The sequence below is a fragment of the Synchiropus splendidus genome, chromosome 1 (assembly GCF_027744825.2).
Source record: "Synchiropus splendidus isolate RoL2022-P1 chromosome 1, RoL_Sspl_1.0, whole genome shotgun sequence".
Taxonomy (NCBI): domain Eukaryota; kingdom Metazoa; phylum Chordata; class Actinopteri; order Syngnathiformes; family Callionymidae; genus Synchiropus; species Synchiropus splendidus.
The window spans coordinates 44,270,220-44,297,810 of record NC_071334.1 but is presented as its reverse complement, the minus strand read 5'-3'; the positions used below and the strand labels follow the sequence as shown (position 1 = coordinate 44,297,810).

The window sequence follows — 27,591 nt, the reverse complement described above, 5'->3', positions numbered from 1 at the left end:
AAGTTCAGGAGCCAATTTACATTTCTTTCTGTATTAATAATCATATGTATATCGAAAACTATTTTTGGTGGGACTGTTTTTTTTAAAGGATGATGATAGATGTAATGAGGGAAAAGCTTTATCAACCATTCTATTAACCGAATACCCGATTCCCCACAGAAAATTAGTTAGCGAAGGAGGTGACCCAAAGAAAAGTAGAAAACAATGCAGTGCATACTTCAGACCTGTATGTGACGCTGTATATGTTTGTATCTTCACGCAAAGAATGAAGAACACAACGCGTTGTTGGTGCATTCCAATTACCACGGACGTAGGAAGTCATCACAGCCGAGTTCAGCATCATATTCATATTCATTATATCATATTCAGAAGTCAAGACAGTGACGAGAATGTGTTTGTTTCTTTCTGTGTAGTGTACTTTCTGTTTACATTTGAGAAAGCCATCTTGGATTGCGTACTTGAGTGGTGAAGATTTTTACCAATTATTACCAAGCTATTTTGCTTGCATTCGGCAAGTGCTGTGTTTCCATGCAGTTTTCCATGTTTTGCAGTTTAGGGCATCTCCCGGGCACCAAGACATAGCTCTAGATAAAAGCCTGCCCTACATTAGGATTTTGACCGTAGGAGTGAAATTCCATTTTGATCTTTTTTGACGGCTTCCTCACTGTCTGTCAAGAACTCGGTAGACCATAAAGGAGGACCATAATAAGTGTACAATGTCCTTGAATTGTTTAAATGTATTAAACTCTATATCCTCTTTATAAATACATACAGCAGTTTAGCTTCAATGACGCAATAGGCGCAAGAACAGTTTCTGTCAGTAAAATTTCGGATAGTTTTCGCTGAAAATGACCGCAGCATCATCAGCAATATTTATTTGACTCAGCCAGGGAGGGGAATGGACTGTTTCAAAATCCTAGCTAAAAGCCCGACCAACACAGACGTCTGCTCAGAAGCCGCACAAGAAACCACAGCCTGAGCTGGACAACATGTTGTCAAGGCTTGAAGACAATATTCTAAAGTGAATTTTCACAATTCAACAGTGCGGTAAAGATATGTTATTCACATCTAGTTATGCTTCTCATTTTTTTTACAGGGAAGAAGTGTTGATATGTTGATTGAATCAGATTCCATGTTGGTCATACTGTAGAATGATTGATGGCTAGTGGTCAGTGAATAATGCAGACAATAATTCTTCCCCCAAAGAAATGACGCACTGAAGCACAATCGCAATATTGTCAAAATACATCTCAATTCATTTTTTTCTGAAAATCATTCAGACCTAATTTTATTTTTTTGCCTGCCTTAACTATGAATGCTGCAGGAAAGATATTAATCGAGCACAAATATCATGTTACACAAACGCCGCCTTCCCAAAATAGCTGTTTTTACATCTGAAGGCCATGTATTTTCAAGAAAATGCTGTCTGCAGCAAAAAACAACAACAACCAGATTCTCAATAAAATCACCTAATTAAGACGTTCAAAGCATGAATATCTTTCATGTCTTCGTGGGACAGATGCCACAAAGTTTCAGCATTTAATAATTAGTGCTGCCGTGCTTAACTCAAACAGTCAGCTCCACACAAAACAGGCAGCACATGTAAGAACACAGAGAGCTCCCCTGGGCAGACTTTGGACGAGCCGCTATGATATGTCGACCGTGGCCAGAAGAGTGAGACCTGGCATGGGCTAACTCATCAGTCACACCTTAAACCAGGTGCTGGCGATCTAACACAGTCCAGTCCTTCTAAAACGGAGGTGGGATGAGAAAGACTGGATGCACAGTTGTCTCTCAATAATTTAGTGAGTGACCAAACCACTCCCTTTTCTTTTAAGCAAAGGTATGCAAAGTCATCAAGAATGTCTCGAGTTGTCTTTCAAAGTTAATTTAGAATAATGGCTGCCGCTTGGCCCAAATGGTGGAGCAGTTGGTCTGTAAGCAGAATGTTTGATTCCCAGAACCAGCAGGTAATATGATTGGACCTTGAACCCTGAAATTGCTCTTGGCAGCGTTGCATCAGGCGGGGGGAACCCAATTTCCCAGAAAAGAGAATAATAAAGTGCACCCTTAAACTTAACCATGACCTACAATCCGCCTCTGAAGCAGAAAATACAAAATTGTGCGCAAGATTTCTGTGTATACCATATTTTCAAAAATCATTTTTCAACAGATAATTGTCATAATTGCGATACTATCTATCAGTCTTATGGCACATGCTTTTCAAGTGACTCCTTTTCCCTGATTAATTTTGGCAATAGCCTTTAGACAATCTCCTAAACTGTCTGTAGAAAACCATCACTATTTACAGCAGAGAGAGAGTGATAGCCCTGACAAATCCATTTTTTTCTTTAAACAACTGAGTTTGTGTGACTGACGAAGTGTCTGGTTGTAAAAACTGCCTCAATTTAATTCACTTGTTTTCAACAGACGAGGGGAAAGGCAGGACATTCATTTGACATGAAAGCAGACCAAATGGATTTGTATCTGCTCACCAGGTGTCAACAGCCTTGGACAGCTGGTCACATGATCCTTGAAAATTAGCCTTATCTTATGGTTATCCCACTTGGACGCGCTGCCAAAGGACTTTGAATATGTTTTGGGAAAACATTGACTTCAAAAGATTCAATTTGTGCTTCAAATATCTTGAGGCACTGGCATTTCGTTCTTATCGTCGCCATCTTCCAGGGTAATAGAAGCATAAAAGGAAAAGAAAGTCTCACTCAGTCAAACTTCACAATAGTTTTGACTGCTGTTCGGTTAATCTTTGCACTGCTGAACACTGGCAACACCTCCAACACATTAAGAACTATCTCCGTATGTGGGGATTATCTAATGATATGCCCTGTTCGCACTGGAGCGTGAAAATGAGCCTTTCATCTTTGAACCGACTGCAGATGTCGTCCTCTCTCCGCCTTCGTGATCTAGGGCAACACAGGCCGCATCAGTTGCAATTTGAACCAATGACTGGGCACCTTCATGTAGACAAAATAAAAACGACTGGAGTTCCAAACAACCCAGGCAGTCCACCTCCTCCCCAGTGACCTCAGAGGCCCAGTCTTTAACCTTCCACCCTTAACCCTTCCACTTTGTGCCCCCTTTATCCTGTTGGAATAAAAAGACCAATTAGACAGATTTCAAACGATGGCAGGCTGCCTGTAATTACACATGACATCTCCTAACAGATGAAGAGGTGCTTGCTGAGGGCGTGTGAGCAAGAAGCGCTTAGCAACCAAGTTCTCCTTGTTAGACAGGCGTAAATGTTGCTCAAGACAAATGACAGCAATCCACTCTTGGGCTTTCGAGCATAAACTGGAAACTCACTGTGTACTTAACTAAAACTGCTAAACTGCCAGGCTACATGCATGACATGGCAGGAGAGACAAGATCTTTAATGGGGCTGCTCACCAGCCTGGGCTGTAATCATCACAGAAAAGGTCATTTTTGTGGTAAGCCAATTCCCTTCACTCTGTAATTCAGTAGACTTGAGATTGAACGAGCCTGGGGAAACTTCACAATAAATCACAGCTCAGTTTCACTCACTGAAAAGCAAAAGGGAAACAGGCAGACAAATGACAAATCCCTTCTCTTCTTAAGAGTCTGAATTACTGCTGTGGGTGTGACGTGAGATCAGAAGAGACCCCCACGGGATACCTGAGCATCCACTGCTCATATTTCCGTGTAATTTGCAAGACAACGAGGAAGAAAAACTGAGAGACTTCACTGATGTTAAATTAGAAAAGAGACACTCTTCTTTAAAACCATTCCGACACAGGAGCGAACACTTCCGCGTCCATGTGCACCCAAGGCTCCTGAATCCTTCCTAACAGAAACACACCTGAGATTTAAAAACACGAAATGATTCTTCTACTGCTCATACACACCTGAACAACATCCATAATTCATTGCATTCATTTAAAACTCTGCACATTTCTCGCTTGAAATGCATACCATTCTGAAAAGAGTTATCACTCAAAATGTGTGCACGTAAGCAGAAAAAAAGTTGAAGTAAGTTGGAAAAAAAAATGTTTTTGATATGGGAAGCTAACTGAAGACGCTCGTGCGTTCATGATCCACAAATATTTTGTCTACTTGGATGACTAACTTGGTGAAGCCAGAGAAACTGAAAAATTGTTCGAGTTGTTAACTCTAACTTTAGAAAACATTTTTCAGGTTGAAAGGGCTGAACATTTAACACATTGGCATGCGCTGTAAGTACTGCCGTTTCTTGTGTATAATGAGGGCGTTGATTTGAGTGATTATACTCTCAACAACTGAAAAGGAATATGATGATCTTGCGGTTTCATTTTTGTTTGCATAGTTAGTTGAAAAAGCCAAGAACGTATTCAGTAGAACTTCCAAGGAACTGGTCATCAGCTGACACCGCCCCCATAAAAACAATGCAAGCACTAAAGGGAATAAAAAGACTTTTTTTTTTTTTACAAATTGTGTGTAACATAGCGATATTCAAATGTATTAACTGCCAAAGTTATTCTTCCTGCTCATTCACTTCAGTAATACTGGTACTGTTCAGAGGTGTTTTGGAACGTCAATGAGTAAGGTGACATCTACAACATTTGTGATTGTATTGTAACTTTTCTGATGAAAATGAGCCTCCACAGGAAGAGGGGTGTTTTTTTCTCTTTGAAACAACCAATAATAAAATGCCTCAATTGCAGGTTTTCTCATTCATGTGACACCCCATGACCGTGGGTAATAAAGGATCTGGCACAGACAGGAAAGCATGCAGGCTAGAATTTCACACCTGGCCAATAATCTACAGGCCCTTCTGCTGCTGCTGCTGCTAACCTTCAACCTCGGCTTCCACTGGTGCAGTGAAGTGCGATGATCCCACCTCCGGCTTCCAGACAATGGGAGTGGAAACCTTCAGAGGCTGCTCTCAATGACCGATAATATACTTCAAAGCACTTCCCCTATCTGCTGAGATGCTGACACATTAAGCGCCTTTTCACTGCACACAAAGCCTTCATCCATCTCACACATGCAGACAGATATTGTGTTTGAGCCAACAGCAGAACACTTCACAGAGACAAATCCATCCAGGACAGACAACTGTTTTGATGCAAATGTCCATGTGCAATGAAGCACCCAGGACTTTGAAGGGATACTCTCAGCTCAAGACATCATTTTAAGAAGAATCCTCAATTTCAATGTCTATTCAACGCTATTATATCTTAGGAGAACACATGCACGAGATGACTGGTGTCTATTATACAACATATAGGTCTGTTCCTACTTGATATATAATGATGGATTTTTGTACACAGGTGATGAATGATGAGTAATTAATATGTAATTACCGTGGTCGATGTTACCGAATGCATATGCGGCGGCGGAGGGCTAACGTGACTTAAATTCGGCACCTCTACCAACTATCCAGTAAAATCGACATTTCAATCTATTAGCATTCACGTATTCATCCGATCTGACACTGTTCAGACCTCATCAGAAAGCACATGCACCAGCGCGTTAGCAAGATCGCATGGATTGGAACACGATTGGAAATAAAAAAGACGACTTACAGAGTTTGGTGTTATCATAAGGCTTGTTTATCTTTGGTCGGCCACGGTTGATAGGCTGCTCTCCAGGTCGGAAGGCGTATTTCCGTAGCAGAAAAAGCAGTGTGTTTTCGCCGAGGAGCCAACATCCATGGGAAAGCCTGCCTCCATTAACAGCACGCGCTCCTCCTGTCTCCCTTGTAAACGACTAATATTGTTAATTCGATGTTGTTATTTGTACCTCCTCGCAGTGGTGTGTGTGTTGCATCCCGACAGCGAAGAGCCGTGTGTGACACCGAGAGTGATGTCGGACTGGAAATGAAAGCTCCGCACGGTTGAGACCGGCTCCGGGCCAATCAATCACCACCTGATTTGAATATTCCCACGCGTCAGCCAATCAGATGAGAGAAGAGGTGGTCTTTGGGGTCTACGTCATTCGCGTCACTGCAAGCACGTTGCTGTTCGTCGAAAAAAATTAAAGGAGAAATGCTTTTCCAAATATCCAAATTTCGCGGCATTTAATTTGTTTCCATGTCCATAAAAGAGATGGAGTTAACTCGACCTTTCAGTTTGTAGCACACAGTCAGAAGGTAATAAAATGCTCATGCTTACAAGGTGCCAATTTATTTATTCGTTTATTTTTATTTTAACATTCCCACAATTTGTGCATCTATAAAGCTATCAAAGTGAACAAAGTCCGGTGGATTTGACTTAGATACCTGTATAATGATACAAACAAATGCTTAGATGATACACACGGGACAAAAATATAGGCGTGGAATGTAATGTAATCCAATTTTGTTCAAATTCTACACCGAAAATACTGAGCAAAATGTGTTGTAGAAACTATATGATGAGTAGCTTTCTCCTTACACTGGGTACATATAGCCATGCAATTAAATTCCCTTCTCCAGGTTTGAATGTGCCTATTAAATCTAAACTTTAAAATGAATAAATGAATAGATCTTTATAATGAAACTTTTTTTTTAAATTATTTTTATTATTTTGATTGCCATAAATGTTGTACATTTGATAGATCCGGTCACAGTGCTTAAATATTCTTTAACAATTATAGCAGCACACAAAATATGTCTGAATAATTGGTAATTCCAAACATAACTCTCATGCGACATTTGGAATTCCGGCAGGAACATTTCCTTAATGTTTTACTGGTCACAACCTTTCTACTTTGGTTGGTGGAAGCCACGAAAAGAAGGCACAATAATTCATGTATTGCATTTGAGGCTTTTGGGATTATACTCTTGGGAATATGTGATCAGTACTTAAAATAAATAATTAAAAAACAAAACATTTGCATCATCAAATGTTGCAATGAATTTACAAGGTTTGTGAAACGACTAGCCTAAATTCTGTTCCATTTTAGGACAGCAATACTAACTCAACTCAACGCTTCCCTTCTCACCTTTGTTAAAGCTAAGAATAGTCTTCTGGCAGTGCCAAAATTAACAGGCTGTATGTCTGATGGTATCCCAGCATGAAGCCACTGTTATCATGGAGAGATAGATAACTGTGTGTGTACGATGGGTGTGTGTTTATGGTATTGAGCCAGTAAGTCTTGAACACGAATCAAAAGAATATAAAAATAAAATCCCATTTTTAACCTGTCATTACTGACAGGTGTAGATGGTGAAGATTAACTGTGCTGGTTCTCTCCATAAGTTCAGTACATTCTTCAAGAACACTCTGGAAATGAGTTAATGTGCCACAGATGCTGTTTGCAAAAAGCGAGTCTGTCAGCTGGCTGTACGTCAACACATAAAGGCCATGCTTGAGATTGGCATTGATTCTTTCATGTCTGTCAAAGGCAAAGTAAATTACATGTTGTGAGTTGACCTTGTAAAATGGCTTCTGATTGCCTGGCAACAACATAACAACATTTAGTATTTGTGTCATTCACTCATTCGTGCCTCTAATATTCCATTCTATTTCAAAGACTTGCAAATTCAATATGATACAGTAGAATCCACTGAGTAGATAGAACTATGATAGAGAACTATGATATAACTACTCTATGAACTGAGTTAGAATATGATTCTTTTTTTTGCTGAAGTTGGTAGTTGCTGCCTTAAATGATGGGACAGAGAGAGCATTGGTGCTTGCACTAGACTTTCTCTGACCCGCCGTTGTTGTATAAGAAAAATGATAAAATTGTCTTCTTGACAGCTCCCCGAGTGTCATTTTTCAGTATGAATAGACCCGTGGACGGCAAATGAGGTTACCATGCCAACTGATGTCCTTATATTGAACAGTGGCGCTGTAGATGGGGGACTGTTCTCTGCTTAATTGTGTTGTTGCGTGCACTTCTTCGGTTTATCGAATAATAACAAAATGTCAATTACAAGCATGTCCTTGAAGGCTTCCCATAGACATTAAATTAATGTGCAGGGAAACGTAGATTTTACATTTCATTTCAGCATTTTAAATAGTTACATTTATACAGTCATGTTGTTATGACTTATATGTGTTGCTTCAATAGGTTTCTGTTGTCATGCTGTACTTGTAGAAACAATTATTCTAGCTTTACATCGACTGAAATTTCAGATGACTACATGTTGAAAATGATGCATTTAGACATGAACACAGAGAGTTTGAAAGCAGTCCCTGTCTGGCTTGAATGAGTCTGCCAGTGACAGTAATAAAGTGTTCCATCTGCACCTGACAGGCACAAGCAAATGAGCCAATTAAGGCCCAGTGAAGACTCCTCTTTTACCTATTGGCAACTGCAGCTGCCATCTCCATCATGATGAAAAGGAGAGACTGCAAGGGTAATTAAATACCCACAGGGTGTAAGGGCCAAACCTCATCACTCCCTGCTACAAGCCAGTGAGAGAACGTCGTTCAAGGCTTCATAAAGCAGAAAGCATTGGCGAAGCGCTCTTAGCAGTCCGTCATGTTTTCCATGAGATGTTGAGATTGCAAGGTCGAATTTGCCATGAGATCAGAAACAAAAGAACAAGAAGCATCACATCATTTACAGGTCTGCATCACCATGCACTTGTGAGGGTGTACTGTCTGTTGCAGTCGGTGAACGCTTAGGAGGAATGTCGCCACCTGCAGGCCTATAAATACTCGCGCCTTTATTCATAGGTAATCTTTTTTTTAAGACGTCTCTTTTTATAAGAAACGATCCATTTATTACTGAGTTTCATTGTTGAATTAGTTTTAAAATCTCAATCGCCCTAGATTGTGTTTCGAATTAAATCAATCCACAACTCACCATTTTTTGCATTAAAAAAAAAGAAAATATTGAGCAAAATGCAGAAATATTCTGATCATCCATTTATTGCTATTATTGATTACATTGTTTTAAAATAGTGTATAATCTGTTTTGAAATAGTGCCAGATTATCGAACACATAGATTGCCATATGTGAAAGTTGTATTTTATTTAAGCTTCCCACGAAAAAAAAGGCTAGAAATGCACTGAATAATTTCCAACAAGCTTCACTTCCATCAAGTTTCAGTGATCGCTTTTACTTGTTCTTGGAAGTTATTTTCTTCAGACAGAAAAATGCCATTAGAGGCGATACTCAACTCTTAGGTAGATACACGACATTAATGGATCATATTTTTCTTTAAATATATTAATGTTTAAGTTGTAACTGTTCAGAATTAGCTGAATTAGTACTATACCGTGGATGGTCACGTATTGTTGGTGTCTTTATTGCGTTACCTCTAATACGTTTCTACGGCAACGACGAAGCTTCCTCGCAAAGGATTATGGGAAACAATCCTAGGGACAGTGGCGGAGGGAGTTTCGAACCATGATGCTATCACCGTTATTTGAACATTCGGAACCGATTTTCATGAACAATATGTGACTGCAACACTGAGTCGTGAAACGTAAGTACAGCAATACATTTGTCGTGATTCGCTGATGTTTTAGGAACATGTCGGGCATACCGAGAAGCGAATTAGCTAGGTGGCTAAAGCTAGTAAACAGCACCGGCTGAAATGTCCTTCTAAGGTAGCTTGTTTGTTAGTGTCTGGGACCAGAATGAGGCGTGTGGAAGTACTTCAGATCGTACTATATAACTAAGGCTCGTTTGGTTCTTAAAAATGCCCGACAGTGCCCTATTATCTCCACGACTGTTTCCTCGATGCATAATTGGAAAGAAGACTTTTCACATCACACTGAACATGGAACTACCGCTGGAAGTTGTTCTGTCATCCAGTATCAAAAGAAAGAAACCATGGCCACGGTTCTGTTGGCTTGGACAGGTAAGGGATATGGAGGGATGTTCAATTTCAAAAGATTTTTTTTATGTATCTGACTGTTGGACGTGTCATTCGTAGGAGAAGGAGTCTGTGTTTCTCTTAGATGACAAACGCATCAGCGAGATCAATATGGTATCTGGCCAAACCAAGAAGAAGACACCAAAACTTCATCCAATGCTTAACAGGGTCGTAACAATGGCTGCATCCAACAATGGTATTTTGCGGCTGCTCACATATTCAGTTGTGTTTCCTGTCTCTTCGGAGTGTATCTAATACGTTTTTAATGGTTGTTTCTTCAGGTGTGTGGCTTTGTGGACTTTTAAGCTCGGGCGAGTTGTTTTTATGGAACAGAGACAAGGACCTGCTAAAAACAGCAGCAGCTGCCTTGCAAGTATTTCACCTCGTGGATGCCATTAAAGGTGCACTAAACCGGCCAACTAAACCTAACCATCCACATGAAATGGCTTACCTTAACCATGACTCTGAACCAATCTTAAACCTAATTATAATGACAGTTATTTTGAAGTATTTTGAAGGTCCCCTATTTTTTTCTTTTTTTAATGTATGTATTTTTGCAGGGTGTCAAGGGCGACTATGTCTTCAGGTGTCTGGAGATGGAATGCATGTGATCTTGGTGGCCATAACAGGTGAAGTTTTCCTGTGGGAGTGCAATGACGACATGGATTTATCCATGCCACGTGACAGTCCCATAAAGGGGCAGTGGGCTCAAATAGTCCCCCAGCAGGAAACCCTTCTGCCTTGTCCTCAGAATAAAGAGGCATCCAATCACACCATTTTTGTGAAGACAGAGGTTTGTTTTGTTAAATCAATGGCATTACAAATAATTTTGGTTTCTATATTTTTAATCATGTTTTCCCATAGACACTTGGATTTGTCTGCCTATCAGCATTTGTATTCACATCAGGCAAGCAACTCATTATCACATTCCTCACAATCCAGTGGGAAGAAAGCCATTTTAATGTGAGGTGTGTAATTCAATTTGCTAAGTACTTTTAACAATTCAGTAATTTTACTGTCCTTTTATGTCACTAGTTGCCGGTACAGTGTACGATGGGCCACCAAGACTTATTTTATGCCACATCTGACTCCACCTTGCCAACCGGTGAAGTCAAGAGGAGCATTGGTGCCTGCTTTCTCTCCTGACGGCCGTCTTTTAGCAATTGTTCTCAACCAGAGACAGCCTATGGTTTGTATTTGCCCTATTACAGTCCATTAATTTGATTTACCTGGTCTGTCTACTGAAATATAATATAATATTTTATTTTGGATTCAGGCTACGATGGTTCTCTTTGTGAGCACGCAGAATTTTGTCTCCACCTCGAGCAGTTTGGGAGGATGTGGAAGTAAAACAAATGCTATTCCCTCAAAGTATGTAAGGTATGGTATGAAGACACTTGCTGACAGAGACTTAAATTGCTGTTCAATATGAGATCACAGAATACATTAAGTAAATGTGTACTCAAAAACTTGACCTTGGTGGGTGAGATCTTTTATTCTAATTAGAAATTGTATCAGCGATGTATTTGTTGTGAATCTTTTCTAATTATTTCTGTCCTCTAGGTCATACTGGGTGGGTGGTATGAGCTGGTCTCCTGATGGCCTTTTCCTGGCATGTGTCCTGAAGAGAGGTTCTCTTCTAATATTGGCTCGTCTTGGGGGACTTCTCACACTGACTAGCTGTGGTTGCAGTATTGACTTTGGACCAGCACAGTTCTTGCCACTACACCCACTGGTCACTTACAGGTCTGTTGACCCTTCACCGTTAAGTTCCATATCTTGCTTTGGATGTTGTGTCCAATTACTGATTCATAAATCTGCTGCCTGTTTGTTGCCTCAAGTCACCCAGTTTTGTTGTATTACTTCTATTCAGGCCACCAGCTACTGCAGGGAAGCTAGATAATTCGCTTTCCAGCTCAAGCCTATCAGCCTGTGATATCATGAGGCAGAGATATTCAGTGACCTGGCATCCAAGGCTTTTGTATTTCATTGTTTCTGATGGCTACATGGCGACAGTGCTGCGAGTACGAGGGGAAACATCTCCTGCCCTGTTGCTGACAACGCTTCTTAAGGATATCAGCAATGATCTTGAGAAATGCGGTCAAATTCTCGATCAATCCCAGGTGAAGACATTAACTTTTCAGGTGGTTTGCGATCAGCAGCACTTCTGACACATCTTTTTTTTCTGAACAGATTTCTATGTGGAAAGGCTTAGTATCTTTCTTGCACATGGAGACCACAGTTAAGGAGTTCAGACAGCCAGTGTCATGTGTGGCAAACACAGCAGGATCCTTCTTTTCATCAACCACAGATGGATCCACACTTCCTGTTTTTCTACAAGACCAGGGGACATTTGGTGGTACTAAGGAGCTTTTAGAAAAAGTTCAGGTTTGTCAAAGCATTTGATACAAATTGTGCTTTGCATGTTCTGTAGTTTCATGCTTTTTTGTGAGAGCTGAAGATTGGTGAACGTGTCCCAAATTAAAATAAATAAACATTTTTAAATATTGAAACCATGTAGGTTTCCATGTTTACATGCAACACACTGATTCCATTTTGTAAATGAAAAACAAAATCTCCAGCTTTTGTAAATTAAAACTCCTTAATAAAATAATATAATTTCATCCTTTAATTAAATTTTATTTGCTCAAAGGACATACACTGGTCAGGATGTTCGTGCAGAGGTATAATATTTTTTTAATTTGAAGGTGCTGATGATTGCTCACAAATGTGAAACCAATCCGAAGACATGATCATGTTACAATGCGATACTTCAGAGTTAGCATGTATGTTTTAGTGCAACAAATGTTTGTCTTATAACCCTTTAAAAATATAAAGCATTGAGATGACTGACACAAAATCAAACACAGAAAGTAACAATGTGAGATGAATATTCTTATAACTTACCAATATTTTTTTTTTTATCTTTGATTGTCTTCTCAGTCATTCTTCGAGGAGGATTCTGATGTTGACGGACCTGCCGGCTCTCACATGCAGGAAGGTGGACGTCTGGAGTTTGCGTCAATGTTTGACACTCTTCACGCACTGGACACACACACCAACATCAGCGATGATGAAAGTGGCTTGAGTAAAACTGAGAAGGAGATTTACCATCTTCATCAGGAGCTTGGGAAGATCCAGAGGAGGTTGATAACAGCATGGTCTTTCAGCTTGTCTTTGTCCATGGAGAACAGAGGACATCTACTGAGGTCCATTGTCCACTGTGTATTGCGTTTCTCAGCTTTAGTCGTTTTGCTCCCTGACTGTCGGGTTGGCAAAATCAGCCCCTCAACATCCAGATGGCTCCTGGACCTTGTTAAATCACTCATCTCCTTTCTTCCGTGGGACAGCTATTGTTCAGATGGGCCACGCTGCCTGGGGCTTGTGGTTGAACTCTGTAGAGGGCTGGTTCACCTGGTGCTAAGCCGTCAACCTGACAAAACTGGTCACTGTCAGATATCATCTAATAGTTTATCCACCTCCATTCTTATGGTGAAGTCTGTGTCTGATTCCCTTGATCTCACGTACAGCTTACAACAAAGACCTGTCTGGACTCCAGTAGAGGAAACTTCTTCCTCTCAACCGCAATGCTGGTCTTCAGATATTCACTATATGCCCCTATTGCAGAGAGAAGATATCTCTGAGTCTTGGTTTCAGGATTCACTTCCTCCATCACAACCATCCAGCAGGTACAAATAGCCCCTTTTGTTTTGCAGTGATATATACCAGTGATATACCAGTGATAATAGTTGTCTGTGAAAGTGTCAATTCTCTTCTTGCCCAGGCTGGTTGGAGTTTGGTTGTGGTTGTATGAGATCAGCAAGAAATACAGAAATGAACTGCACACATTCAAAGGCTGCAGTGGCTGGGAGGAAGAAGAGCTGAAGCTGTCTGAGATTATGTCTGAGATCCAAACAGCTCTACAGGCTGCAGGACAGACGCGGCTTGATGTTCCTGCACTGCTGAGTCACCAAGGTCTGTAATGACTCATTTTAAAATGCTGACATGTGTTATTAGCGGCATTACAGTGAATGTCAAGAATCTAATGTTGTTGTCAAGACCCTTTTGAGACCAACGCATACAAAGACCAGTACCAAACTGAACTACTACATAATTACATGAATCATTACACTCTGTGTGTTTGTTATTTGTACAACGAATGTGCATCACCGTGTGTGAACAGAAACGGTTGCTGGTCACCTCGGCTTATTAATTTGTAGAATTGTTATTGTTTCTATAGCTTGACCTAAAATGCCATAATAGTCTGGGTTTGAGTTGTCTTTGAGTGTCTTTTTCCAGACCATCAAAGATTTGATCTTGCTTGGCTCAAATGTATCTTTAATGAGCAAAATAAAGAGCCAATAGCATTTGTCACATCTGAATATTACGTAGGTATGTCTTTGTTCAGGTTAGAAAGCAATTAATTGTATTTTTTTTCCCTATATAGCTGAAGAACTTTACCTGTGCGGCTTGTACTCATCTAGTTCTCAGCTGTGGAGGACACAGCTTTGGGAACAGAGCCAAAATGGTAACATTGATTTTTTTTTTCTTTCTGTGAAAAACATTTCTCTCTTAACTTTCAATCTTTGTCTTTAGTTTCTTTGCGTAGTCCGTCACAACAAATGCGCTTTTGCCTGGCACTCCTGTACAGTTTGTTGTCCAACTACCAACTCAAAGAAGCTCAGGAATTTGGGGAGAACATGGCTCACACAGTACTGCACAAGACTGGACATCATAAGGATGACAATACGGCTTGCCCTTTAGGTTATTGCCTATTTGTAAACACATCCTTTCCACAGGTTCACTATGAAACCTTATTCTCTGCCTTTGTTCCCAGCTGCAAACCTTCCCTCAATGGACATTCACTGTGATGCTGCTGTAGCTGTGGTTCAGTCTCTGGGAAGATTCATGGCTTCCTATTTCACCAACCAGCCACTCTATATACTGCCGCCACATAACGTGGCAGTGCTGCCCCCAATACATCAGCCTCATGGTGCGTTTCTGAACCTTTTGCAATGATGGACCCACGGGTGCTTCTATTTTGGTGTCTACAACATAATTAATGTCTAAAACTTGTGATTTCTAGCCTATATTTTGAATTCTATTCAAATATATACGTTCCCCACAATGGTCTTTTAATATGTAGATTCTGACAACTATCATGTAACAATGCAACTTAATATAATCCTTTTTTTAAACTTTTTGCTTTTGTGTTCAGGTCCTAGTGTTGGGCGCTTGGTTGTGCTATGTCAGGAAAAGGTGGCAGGAGCAGTGCGACAACAGCACTTGTCTGAATGGTGGTCAGTGGACCTCACCATGGATCTGCTCCTGCTCGGCAGTCTGTTGCCTGAAGCTGTCTGGTTTGCTTCTCATTTGGGGGCTTGGAAGATGGCGGCCTCTCTCAGTGTCGCCTATTCAAGCTTCTGCAGACACCGTATGGATTTCACCAGGTGAGTCAGTGTGGCTTGGTGCCTTCAAATACTCATCAGCAATGTGAGGATTCATTTTCATTTATTTTTTTCTTCAGAGTTAAGAAGAAAGAGCTTCACCTCCCAACAGTTTTAGAACCTGAGAGTATATTCCAGGCTGAGCTTGAGTCTCTTCTTGGCAGCAAAACCGGAATTTCCTTTGATTCCCAACAAGCTGACAGCGAAGATATCTTAACAGGTTGGTTGAGTGTGACACCATGGCGACAAGTGAAATGTCTAATTGCTGTAAATGTTCTTCTCTGTGTCTAAGACCCTTTCGAGGGAGATGATTGGGACTTATTACAAGCAACCCTTCAAGAGATCCTCACTGCATCAGTCATGGCTGGAGTGAATGTTTTTACTTCCCACTTGTCCTCCTTGTTGGACACAGCCAGACAACTGTGCTCCTGCCTTCCATTATTAGTCGTCAGTGGACTGTATCTACCTTCACCACCACTGTATTGCCCACAACCTTCACCAAATACACAGGTAGTGTCACCGAAATGCTCACTGCACAAGCCCCTTTTTGTTCATGTAAAATCATATTTCTGTCTAGGACCAAACTGGAACAAGTGGGCAAATTGCAGAAGTGGCAGTCCGTCAGAAAGTTTCAGCAGTACTCCAAAGAGTACTGCTCCTTTTCAGATCTGCACGTTGTTGCCACCCTGCAGCTCAGTGGTACATCAGCAGCCTGCGTCGTGCCCGACATGTTCTTTTCAAGGTAGTTATGGTGGCTTGTGAGAGGGGTCTTGACTTAAGCAGGATTTTCCAAAGTCATTCGGGTTCTGCCAATAGTGAGTGATGCATTTTTTTTATCATCAGATCAAGAAAAAATATTCCGATCCATCAGCCCATGACGAAGAAAAGGCTTTTCCGGAAGGCTTGATGAAGTTTGTGACACGTGGTGGCTTCTTTGGTCGAAGGATGAAAAAAGACAGCAGCATGAAGCCTGACGCAATTCAAACCATCAGTAAGAAGTCTCACTGTCTACCTGTGATATGTTTATCTCTGTCTCTATGAACTATGAATTTGTTTCCAGCCTGTTTTAGGGAGCTCTGTGGTTTATGCTGGATGCTTCATGTCAGGGATCAGCTCTCACTTTCCTGTAGGAAGTATCAGGCTGCTAAGAAGCAGTGCCAAGATGATCAGGTACTGGATTTCTGGGATTTCTTTTTCAATTGGTCTCTCTAGTTGCATATTTTAGGGTTCATGTCTGGATGTCACTTCTGGCGTTATCGCAGGTTGATGTGAACGCCGCCTGTGTGGAAGCTCTTCTATGGGCTCGTCGTTACCTGCCTTTCTCACACTTTCTCAATGCCGAAGAAATCCTGCAGGACGTCCTGCTCAGTCTGGCGTCCGAACTTCCTCCTGAGACAGTAGTGAGTTTTATGTTTTGACTGGTATTTTATCCCGAAAGAAAGTGAGAGCATATCTGCCTATATCGTCTCCTTATTCCTGTCAGGTGGCAGAAACACTGGTCCATGCATTTCCAGAGGAAGAGGAGTCTGTCAGGGTTCCACTGAGGGAAAAGTATAATTCACTCCTCCGGAGGATAAATCCATGCAATGTTTGTGGTAATACATGCTTATTAACGTTTTGCTTTCACAACATTATTTTTCAAGATTTAAGTTTGATGCATGAAAATACCACTTAAATACCACTTAAAAATAGAAAACTGAAAAATAAATAAAAAATACTATGAATAATTGTGATTAATCTCATTATAATATTTCATACCGGAATAATCGCAGTTAATTTAATCTGCACATATGAGCTTAAACATCATTGAAGTGCTCAAGTGAGAAGTGAACTCTTTGCTACACAGACCAAGATGTTTTTGTGGTTCTATTCTGAAGTTTTTTTAAACTTTAGTTTTCCATTCTTCATTGTCATCTCATTTACCTTAGTATCCTTTATCATGGATGTTTTGGTGATGACATCACATTGTTTAATGTAGTGCACCAGTTCCAGGAGCACCATGTTCCATGTGATAGAAAGTTTGTGTGTCTGCTATTAATGAATCAAAGTTTATCGAGTCAAATGCCTAGGTATTTTAGATTAGAAGAGATAAATGTTGTACAATGTTGTATGGAAAATGTAGTACGTTATTTAGAGCAGATTTTGCTCATTTACTTGACAGCTGCAATCTCAATTAACATCAGTATCACGATTGCTTTTTAGCCTTGTGCTGTTCCTTTAACAGATGGTGAAAATGAAGAAGGAGGGGAGGTGATGATGATTCTAATCCCAGACAAGCGCAGGCAGAGAAAGAAACACCTCAAACGTTTGAAGCGACACTTGGCTCAGACTGAGCTGCACCTGTGGGACAAAGTAGAGGAAGAAGAGGACAGAGGAAGCAAACATGGCTTGGCTGTGCTCAAGCAACTTTCAATGGGCACGACACTGAGTACCAGCACTTTGACGGAGTGTGACCCCCGTGGGCTTGGCAACGATGGCAGTACACTGCAAAGCACACTGACTGATATGTCTGATGCGTCCAAAACAAGGTTGGTGTGGAATACTGCTAATGCTGTGAAGTGCTTATCATCCTTTATAAATTGTTGACTCTTATCCTTAAAGGGGTAAAAAAGGAAAAGCCTTCGACAAGGAGAATGAAAAGAGGAATGAAGTGAAAGTACGGAACAAAGGAAAGTCGAATGACAAGAAGCAACAAAGTGAGCTGCCAGTGGTGGGAACATGGGAGTTTGAGCTGGAGGATGAAGAGTATCTGAATTTCCTGGAGCTATTCTTAAGTTATGTTCTAGAGAAAGAAGGTACTGACGGAGCGACTCCCAGTGAACCTCCATTGTTAAAAGCCTTCTGTTCTGAGTTGAGAAAACGAGAGCTGCTCTCTTCCACTTTTGATGTCCTCACCAACATCCACCGACATGAAAGAATCAAAAGACGATCTGGAAGAAAATGTTCTCCCACTGACCCTCTGATATTCAGAGCTGGGTCATGCCTGATCACCTCAAATCTTGGCACGACTTTTGAGGCACAATGTCCTGAACCATCCGTCTCCAGAACCAGTAGCAGTACTATTTCTGCTCTTCCCGGTCTTAGACCAGGCAGGCAGCTGGGTTTATTTGGGCTCCAACATCAGAGGAGAGCTCTGTCAGAGCAAAACCTTCAACTTGGTCATTCCAGCCAAAGTTTTCCTACTAAAGCAGCATCGTCATCCTGCTTTGGCTCTTCTACTGTTGTTGAGGCTGGGACTGATCTGCAGCAAGTCCTGGATCCTGAGTTAGAGGCCCAGTTTCCGGAGCTTGGGAGACTCTTGGAGTGGATGTTGCGTTGGGCTGATCGGCGAATTCTAAGTGGCCTGCACAGCAAAAAGAAGCGAAGGGGAGAAGGTTTTGAAGCGGCGACTGATGAGGGAGTGGTTATTCGTGTCAAAGCTTTTGCTCCAGCCGTTCTCACTTCCCTTAAGCTGCTGGAGCGACAGTATGCTACACTTTTAGGGACAGATACTTCCAAAACGCACATCCAAGTCCCACAAATGCAATGGATTGTTGCCCCAGCAGCGCCTTCTGAGGTAGATCAGAAGGCAGAGAGAGAAAGCAGCGTTGACACTGGCTATCCTGGATCAACTCACACGCCAATCACTGGTCTGGATGCTAATTTACAGCAAGAAGATTCTAAGTGAGTCTTAATATTGAATCTTTTTTTTTTGGTTTAGAATTTTGAAAATAATCCAACCTACATAATCACACCAAGTATTTACTTTAATTTCCCTCGATGAATGAAGCTTTTTTATTTTGTGGCAGTTGTCCTGATGAAGCAGAGGAACAAATATTTTCCTCTTCAGCACTTTCTAACAACCGAGACCCAGTCTGTTTTGGTGCCCAGAGGAGATCATCATTAGCACATTTAGAGGATGCATCTGAAGAAGATGGTAAACTACCAGTTTGCGGGGATGTGAGCCACTAAAATAAACCGTTCATTTCATGGGAATGATTGATCTCCCTCACAGATCAAAATCCAAGTGAGTGCTCAGAGGTGGCATCCTGTGCTGTCAATGAAAGCCTACCAGAAGACGTGGGCACACCTGATGTGGTATTCATATGACCGAGTTTATTCAATGATACTGATTGTAGTTCTCAATTCTAAATATCAAATGTTTGTTTTTCAGAGTTTAAAGATTGCAGATCTTGAGGCATCAGTGCAAGATATGACCAGCTCTGCTTCTCTGTAAGAGCCATCCCTTCAAATTGCCTGCTTTTTACTTTTCAGTGTTTTGTTGATGGTTTGAAATTCCCCTTTACACAGGCTGGCTGGAATGGTATCAGCTTCCTCCCACCAGGAGCCACAGGATCTTTCCACTGAGCAGTATGACAAAGTTCATTTGTCAGTTTCAAAGTCAGCCCAAGTGCTACCTCCTCAGACATCACATACTCATGAAAGACCCCCATTACTTCGGGTGGGCAGTTCCTCGGCTGGTGGCCCGAGTGTTTCCTCTGCCCTCAATGAACCAAACAGACGCCTGGGTGACGATTTGTTTCGTTTGGTGCAGGTAAGATTTTTTTTTTTTAAGTTGGGGTGCTTTGACTGATTAATTTGATTCACGTTGTCCTACTTTCTAGAATATTAACTACATGAACCTGATGGAGGTTTTAGGAGCTTCATTTTCTAGCCTTCAACTTGCTCAGCAGAGCACTGCCATGACCCAATCAAACACTAACCCAGTCCCATGTGTGCCATCATATCAAGCTTCAAATTTCACGGCTGAACAAACTGGGTTACCACTAGCAACTGCAGTTTCTCAGTCGCCTCACATGGATCACCCGGTGCAAACACATATGAACGGACGCCAGGATCCTACTCAGATCACTGCACCACTTTCATCTGCTGAAAATCCATGCCTCAACATCAGTGGTTCAGTCAATACTCAGGTTACTTACCAGGTATGGGTAGTTATTAAAAATAAGAGATGCGTTGTCAAAATAACAGAAAACTCTGCTTATGTTTCAGCGATTGCAACCACTATCAGTTCAAGCTGAGTCACCAAGTTCCTTTTTCAAGCAAGGCACAAACCTGATCCCGTCATGCCAGGGACTTTTGACCACAGCTAACAACAAGCATGCTGCACCCCCCACTGCTGCAACAGGAGAGGAACGATCGTCTCAGATATTAGGTCTAAAGTTGCTCCAGCTCCATGATGTCGTTCCGCAGGTCCCCCCCACAAGCCGGCCTCAGATTCCTATGAATGTACACCCTCCAACCATTCCATCTAAATCTAATCTGCCTGTGTCCTCACTGCAACAAGAATGGAAAAGAAGCAGGTGTCCTGATCCCAAACGTGGTTTTGACAATTACCTTCCACCTGACTTGCCAATGAGAGATTCCTATCCCCTATTCCATTCCGAAGGGGGATATAAGTTACCTCTACTTCCTGCATCACAAGGCCTACGCTTGTTGCAACTTCAGCCAACACCACAAACAACTGTTAACCTGCCCAAAATCTCTGCACCCACTCCATCAAGACCAGTGACTCTTATGTCCGTACCAATTGGACATACACAGAGCATCAAGCTCCTGCGTTTGGACCCTGATCAAAAAATGGTACACATTTTCCTTGTCCTCTTATCACTTTGCATCTTAAAGACACAATTTTGCCTATTTTTACTGCAGGTGATTCCCACTGCAGCAGCTGCTCAAGTGACCCATCTAATTCCTGTGGAGAATATAATGGGTTCAAAAGTTGGGAAGACGAGTGCAGAAGAGAGTGAACTACAATCGCTTGGAGAAGTTCCATTGCCTGACTCAAGCAAAAGGCAAAGATTTCATGCAATACATTTTATATGACCTTATACTAGAGAAAGAAGGTATGGACAGAGAATCTGTTCAGAGTTGAGAAAAAGAGAACTACACAGTACCACTTTTGATGTCCTCACCAACATCCATCAACTTGAAACAATCAGACGACTATCTGGAAGTTAACACTCTCCCAGTGATCCTTGGCTATTTAGAGCTGGTTCATGTCTGAAATTCTTAAATCATGGCATGACTTCTGAGGCACAATCTTTCTCCGGAACAAGGGCTTCTATTTTTGCTCTTCTTGGTCTTAGAACAGGCAGGAAACTGGGTTTGTTTGACATCCAACATCAGAGCACAGCCCCTTCAGAACAAAACATTTGACTTGGTTTTTCTACTAAAGCAGCATTATCAGGGTGCTTTGTTTTTTCTCTAGCTGTTGATGCTGTCATGGATCAGCAGCAAGTCCTGGATCCTGAATTTATTCTTGGTATCCTGTTAAATTTTGCTATGCATCTTTTTAGCAGGCGAAAGAGGAGACAAAGAGCTACGCAGGAGGGCAAAATGGCTGTCACTTTTCAACCAAAAGAGTTGATCGATCCTGTGGAAGAGGTGCTATTATTGCTTTTGTCCACTATTGATAAATGCTTAAAAACCTAATATATTCTGATGTGTTCAGCTGAAAGATAGAGCTATTCCTGAACCTGCCGTGGCGAAAGAAACCAGTCCAGAAGCAGATACTGCTTTTCAGTATGGTGAGAACTAAAGCTATTTTACACACCTATTTTCATGCAACAGAAGAATGTGAGCATAAAAACTGACAGAGCATTAAAATACTTCTTTTATTTTAATTTTCATAGGAAATTTTTGAGCAGGACCGACGATTCTAAAGGATAAAAAAAGTCGATTTGTTTGCAAAATGAGATTTTAAATAGTTGTGTGCTGCACAAACCAACAAAAAAGTTTAATTAACTACTCATGTAGACGTCACACTGATTCTGATGAAAGTGGGGCCCAGACTAGTTGTATCATCCATCCTCTTTTCTCTTTAACCACCAGTGTCTTTTGACCCCTCCCTGACTGGTCAGCGATTGTTGGATGCTGCAGCTTCCACTGCAGCTGAACTTCATGCTTTTGCATCCACGTATAAGAATCCCCCAGAATGCCACGATGCCTTTACCAATACGGATCAGGGTAAGAATGGAAATATTTTTCTTTGCATTGTTTATGGTGACCAAAATGCATATAGTGATAATAAATAGTAGATTCGTGTAGCTGGCCTAATGTAGAAATAAAATTCAGTGTTGGGACAAACTCCAGATAAAAAGCAGTTAAAAATGTAAAAAATGTTTTTCCTCTTTAGTTAATCAACCCAGATTTGTTGATAAAGCGGTGTTGGCCCAAACAAGCTCTCAATGTGAGTGGAAAAAAATGTACAATATGTGCTGCACATCTAAAGTTATTGGTATAATGACTTCTGTTTTGTGTTTTTTCAGTGCAACTTGCAGAGAATTCACGAGCAGTTTTGGAATCATTAATAGAGATCCCTCAGAAAATGGAGGAGAATGTAACAGTTTAATGCTATTTCATTTTTACTATATCTCCACTTTGAGTGTGGATGTGTAACTTTTCTCTTTTGCAGGAATCACATCAACGGCAGTTTTTAAGTGTCTCAGATCTCGAAGGCCAAATGGGGTTGACTGGTCTTGAGACAAATGACCCTCCGGCGACCTCTTCACCGTCTCCTGCCGAGCTTCATGCTGTTGCATCCTCTGTTATTCAGAATGGTCGTCCTCTTTCTCATCCTCAATCTTCCAGCACAATTTTAGAAGACATCCAGGATAGTGGAACTTCAGGTTTTTCCAAATATTTCTTTTATATTTGGCAAATTCACTTCACAATGCTGCTGTTTTAAATGGTAACATTCTTGATAACTACAGAAATCACCATGCAAAAAAGGCGAAACAAAACAAGAAAATAGTACCAAACATCTGGTTTTGAAAGTAGTTCCTTGTACAAAAAATATTCATCTGAAATGTTCGCATGTTCACCTAGTTAAACTTGTTACTATGTGAGCATGTGCTGTACATATTAATAGTACCCAAATTCTCCCCCAAATGATGTTCATTGCTTGAAACAATCCCTTTTGCAGTGTAGCTCAATAGCTTTATTCAGATGATGACTACTCATTTTTATTTTTCAATAATGTATCTATCACCTTCAGAATCGCCCTGAAATTATTTTCTTGTGTATTTTAATGTGTATCTATTAGTCTTGTTGTCTTGGTGCTGTTAAATTTTACTGCGTTTTATAGGTGTATTACTTGGCTAAACTATTTTCCAATGCAGTAGCTTAGAGGGATGCTTCTGTATAATAATGTCTTTTTTGCGTTATAGAAATTCAAGAGGAAGCACTTCCTGTCAGCTTTTCCGAGCCTGTTAAAGACGAGGTTACGACCGGATCAAACACCGTTGAGCCACCTGAATCCGTCGTCTGTCGAGCCATAAAGACCCCCGGCACAATAAGTCACACTACTTCATCCACAACACCTACAGTCTGGTTCTCGTCTCGTCTGTCTCAGCTGGATTCACAGTTGGCCGCTCTGCAGAACATTGCAGACTCACTGGAGAAGGACTTTGACAACTCCAAACTGGTACTGTGGCGCATCTATAACCTCTTGTTTACATTTCCACACGTTTAATGTTGTGTGGGAGGAATAATTGTCTTTGTCTCTGCAGCTGGTGAACTCCATCCATCCATTCTCCCAAGTCTCAGCTCCTGATGTGGAGTCTGTCAAGCCAGTCAAGAAAACGGTTAGACTGTCACTCCCACAGGAAGGTATGACCCCAAAAGTATATCAGACGTTGATGCAGCCTTTGACAAATTCTCTTTGTGTGACAGCATGGGGGCCTTTGCCCTATACGGAACCAAACATCTGTGAGGACCATGATGAGAGTCGAGAAGAATGTGGTGAAAATCACTCCTCTTGTCGTGATTCAAACTTTTCCTTTGGTCACAGTCTCTCTGCCGTCGACCTCCAGCCATGTAAATCTACTCTTATTTCAACTCTACTAACACCACCGTTGTTCTCTCTTAGAAAATGGTATCCATATTTCAGCTGCATCACGTTATTGACCTAATACCAATACTTTTCGTGTATTATATTTCGGACTGGGACTTTCAATTTCGATGAGTTAATTACTGACAAAAATCGGTCATTGATGCATAGAAAACAGATCAATCACGTATAAACTTTCTTTCAGTGGGAACATTTTTCAGTCCGCCAGTCTCAGCTGCATAGCATACAATGTGATCTCATGTCCAAAGCCTCCATGATGATGGAGAGTTCGCGCTGATGGATGGAAAATGTTGGTTTAAAAAGCTTGAGGATAGAATCACAAAAAATTGTTCTGTTTACGTTACACTATGTATCACTGTCCACTGCCACCCTGCAGTTTAAGCTCATGAGTACCAGTTAACGTCTGGTTTCAAATTTTAAAAAATGCGATTAATTCATTATCAAATAAATATTTATTAGATTAATTTTAATCCAATCCCACCCCAAATTCAATGAACGATTCAGTTAAGTTAAGCAATGTGCTGAACTCATAATAGAATTTCTTTTCCATTCCAGATGTGACACATTTTTCTCTGGATCTGTCTGGATTGTCAAACATGTGGGTTTGTTGTATTTATTTACGATTTCGATTTTGTCCACACCCAATGATTGTTATCGTCTCCATTTAGTGCTGATGAGAATCTGGGTCAGTCCGGCCTATCTGACACAGCTGAAATCTTAGAGGGCCTGGTGAAGGAAGGCTATCTGTCTCTGAGTGATCTAGATTTGTCCACTTCATACACAGCAATGCACCAAAGCAGGTACATTTACTTTCTGGGGGTCTTCACATCATTGTAAAGCACAAAGCTTGGGTGTGATTCCAAAATTGTTTGCCTGCAGCACAGTGGAGACACACCTGAGCAATTATACGTCAGCTGCTTGGCCAGATGAGGAGAGGAGAGAGCTGAGGAGTTGGATGAGGAAGAAGCGACGGGAAAGAATGTCGGCTTTCCTCAAACACAGACAGAGTCTCAGAGAGCGAGAGTCAAGACCTTTTACTCCATCTGGAACCAAGGCAGGCTACTTTTTTTCTGCTGATGTTTGAGATAGTGCTTCTGAATTATTGTCTTTAGCTGTCATTTTGTCCAGCAGAAATCATCTAATGTGGACAAAGCTAATATTTGGAGAAAGAGAGAGGAGAAAGAGAAGTATGCCTTTTTCGTTACTAATTCTCTCTTATACTGTTTGGTAAATTGATGATCAACTCTTTTTCTCGCACTGTTAAATTAATGTGTATGTCTCATTCTTTATTGTTTTGTTTCAAAAAATTTCTTTTTCTGTTTTGAAGCAAAAACTAAACTTGTTTTTTCTGTTTTGGACATGTAAAAAGAAAAATGAAAAAAATGAAGCATGGAACATTACTTTTTGTTTCAGTATTGCCCGTTGACATTGGTACTGTGCAATACTGATTTCTTCCTTTTTAAAATGATTTTTTTATGAGACCATGGCTCGAGTGTGACCACTGTATCATTTTTAATTCTGCTGCTTTTCCTTAAACTCATTTTCTAATTCCTGAGGTGGAAATGCATTTGCCAATTGAATGTTTCATTTTTTGTTTCTCAGTTTTCATTTCAAAACAGAAAAAATGTATCTGCCTTGAGACAAGTGAAAAAAAGGAACGTACAAATTGAAAGAACGTGAAATTCACTGAGCTCAAGTCAATCCCTCTAATTGTTGCAGGATTTCGCTATGCACGCACTATGACCAGCGGGTCAATGAGGCGTTTTCCCTGCTGGGCCAGTTTGCCCAAAATGCTTCCAACATGCCTGAGGCGACTCCAGTGGGAAACGTCTCCCTCTCCTCAACTGATCCGACCCGTGGTGCAGAACGGTACCGTCACTGTCACATTTACAGAACACGCCATGCTAACACATCGGCCATGGGTTGAGTTTTACTGCGTTCTTCTCAGGACTCACTTTGAATCAACCAAAGAGAGAGTAGGTGTTAGGAGCCAATCAGGACAAATGCGGCCGCATGTACGCCTGTGGACTGCTGGAGCGCCAAGGCAACCTCCCACTGACTATCGCAAGAGACTGGGAATCGACAGACCTGGTATTGTATTTGTCCATATAATACAAGAGTGGAATATCATCAGGGTGATGCAAGGCTTACTAACTCAAGGTTTTGTTGACAGTTACTTCACTGCCCAAGGACCGCATGTGTCAGATTACCAAACGTGGAATGCTTCCTGATAGTAAGAGCCACTCTAAACTGCCTACTGGTGACCAACATCTGAGGAGACCCCTCGGGGACGAAGGAAAAAGTGGTTTCAAAATGATGAGGAGGCTGGATGGAATAGCAGAGAAGGAGAAAGATGTGGTTAGTTCGGATCCAAAGCACGAACTATCTAACAGGGTGAGACAACCTTCTTTATCTTTCTAATTCATGCTGATTCATTTTGACACACCACTGCTGTTTGTTCAGGTATTATCCAGCACGTGGGTCAAAGGTCAAGCAGGTGATCAAGCTGGTGCTTCAAACATGGACTGGCTGGACAACCTTTCTGATGGAGGCAGCAGTGTCCTGAGCAAGATCGACTGGGATGCTATTGAGAAGCTGGCAGCTGATGAGGATTCTTGAGCGGGGCTCGGTCGACCCTGGAGTGACCCTATTTAGACGTGTCTTCTTGTGTTTAATTCATCCAAGAAAAGAGGAATAATGAATGCGACATTATATGATTTTTTTCCCCTCAGTCTTGAACACTAACTATGAGCATGGTTATTTGGAATCTACATTTTCCTCAGAGGAACGACATACAGCAGGATAAGTGTGCGGAGCTGTATTGGTGAGATAATAAGTGACCAATGTACTACAGTAATTCCTGAAGTCCACCCATCAGTTATTGTGGTCTTCATCTAGCAGAATTTCAGTCATTGTCTCAGTCTGTATTTATGTCAGGGAACCTTTGACCCCTCAACTGCATTTTGTCTAATGGGGTTTCTGAAGTGTGTCACTTGTCATGCAAAAGTCACCTTTTATTCTTCATTTTTGAATTTTAATTTTTAGGATTCTGCAGTTATTTTATTTTTTTCTAGGCTTAAAATTGCATTTTTTTTAAATTATTTTTTATTGGGAATTTATTTTTCATGGTACGTAATTTCAATAGATCAGCTTTGTTTAGATAGTTAGCCAATATTTAATTGCACATATTGTTAAAATCATTGGTCTGCTTTGTTTTGGTAGTTAGCCGGTCTTTTTTTGTAAATCCCTTTCACCTAAATATTTGTGATCAATGACATCAAACTATGTTTTCAAAATGTAACTTCTGAATATATGTATAGATATTTCTCTTTATGAAACACTGTGTTATTGTTAATACCAATGCGTTGTCTTTTTACCTTTGTATGGATGTTGCACAATAAAGCTGCGCTCTGCATATTATTTCCATTAAAAATTGTTTTTCTTTTTTCTTTTTCAAAACGAACAATATTTGTTTTTCACCTCCCATGATCATTTTTAAAGGAGTTGAGTGTGGA

The 27,591-nt window shown here is 40.9% G+C and overlaps 2 protein-coding genes across 5 annotated transcripts in view; one reads left to right on the top strand and one right to left on the bottom strand.

The window, feature by feature from the left end:
- Positions 1-5,927, bottom strand: part of LOC128766036 (protein FAM222A-like) — a 31,576-nt gene extending 25,649 nt beyond the window's left edge. Inside the window, exon 1 of one of the 2 annotated variants that reach the window (XM_053877386.1) lies at positions 5,544-5,927. The gene's annotated coding sequence lies outside the window, so the exon portion shown is untranslated. The remainder of the gene's footprint in view (positions 1-5,543) is intronic. The other variant, XM_053877377.1, reaches the window with a different exon arrangement.
- Positions 5,928-9,260: 3,333 nt separating this feature from the next.
- Positions 9,261-27,584, top strand: cplane1 (ciliogenesis and planar polarity effector 1). Of its 3 annotated transcripts, none has more exons than XM_053852730.1 (50): positions 9,261-9,382; positions 9,610-9,760; positions 9,836-9,971; positions 10,057-10,176; positions 10,336-10,568; positions 10,640-10,743; positions 10,811-10,964; positions 11,052-11,155; positions 11,339-11,521; positions 11,649-11,898; positions 11,969-12,163; positions 12,719-13,464; positions 13,560-13,750; positions 14,223-14,303; positions 14,372-14,539; positions 14,613-14,768; positions 14,994-15,225; positions 15,303-15,442; positions 15,515-15,732; positions 15,800-15,964; positions 16,066-16,213; positions 16,283-16,392; positions 16,485-16,622; positions 16,706-16,817; positions 17,447-17,750; positions 17,824-18,885; positions 19,011-19,138; positions 19,217-19,299; positions 19,376-19,434; positions 19,513-19,756; positions 19,827-20,147; positions 20,215-20,805; positions 20,875-21,017; positions 21,525-21,609; positions 21,677-21,752; positions 22,057-22,191; positions 22,361-22,414; positions 22,494-22,564; positions 22,640-22,853; positions 23,394-23,650; positions 23,736-23,835; positions 23,899-24,042; positions 24,632-24,674; positions 24,745-24,876; positions 24,956-25,130; positions 25,208-25,263; positions 25,796-25,945; positions 26,025-26,167; positions 26,250-26,470; positions 26,540-27,583. In XM_053852730.1, exons 2-50 carry the CDS (start codon positions 9,680-9,682, stop codon positions 26,693-26,695), a joined length of 9,312 nt encoding a protein of 3,103 aa, XP_053708705.1. In that variant the 5' UTR covers positions 9,261-9,382; positions 9,610-9,679; the 3' UTR covers positions 26,696-27,583. The 3 variants fall into 3 exon arrangements, with proteins under 3 accessions (XP_053708705.1, XP_053708695.1, XP_053708713.1); XM_053852720.1 differs by having other exon boundaries at positions 21,522-21,609; XM_053852738.1 differs by lacking the exon at positions 19,827-20,147 and having other exon boundaries at positions 21,522-21,609; positions 26,540-27,584.
- Positions 27,585-27,591: the final 7 nt, after the last annotated feature.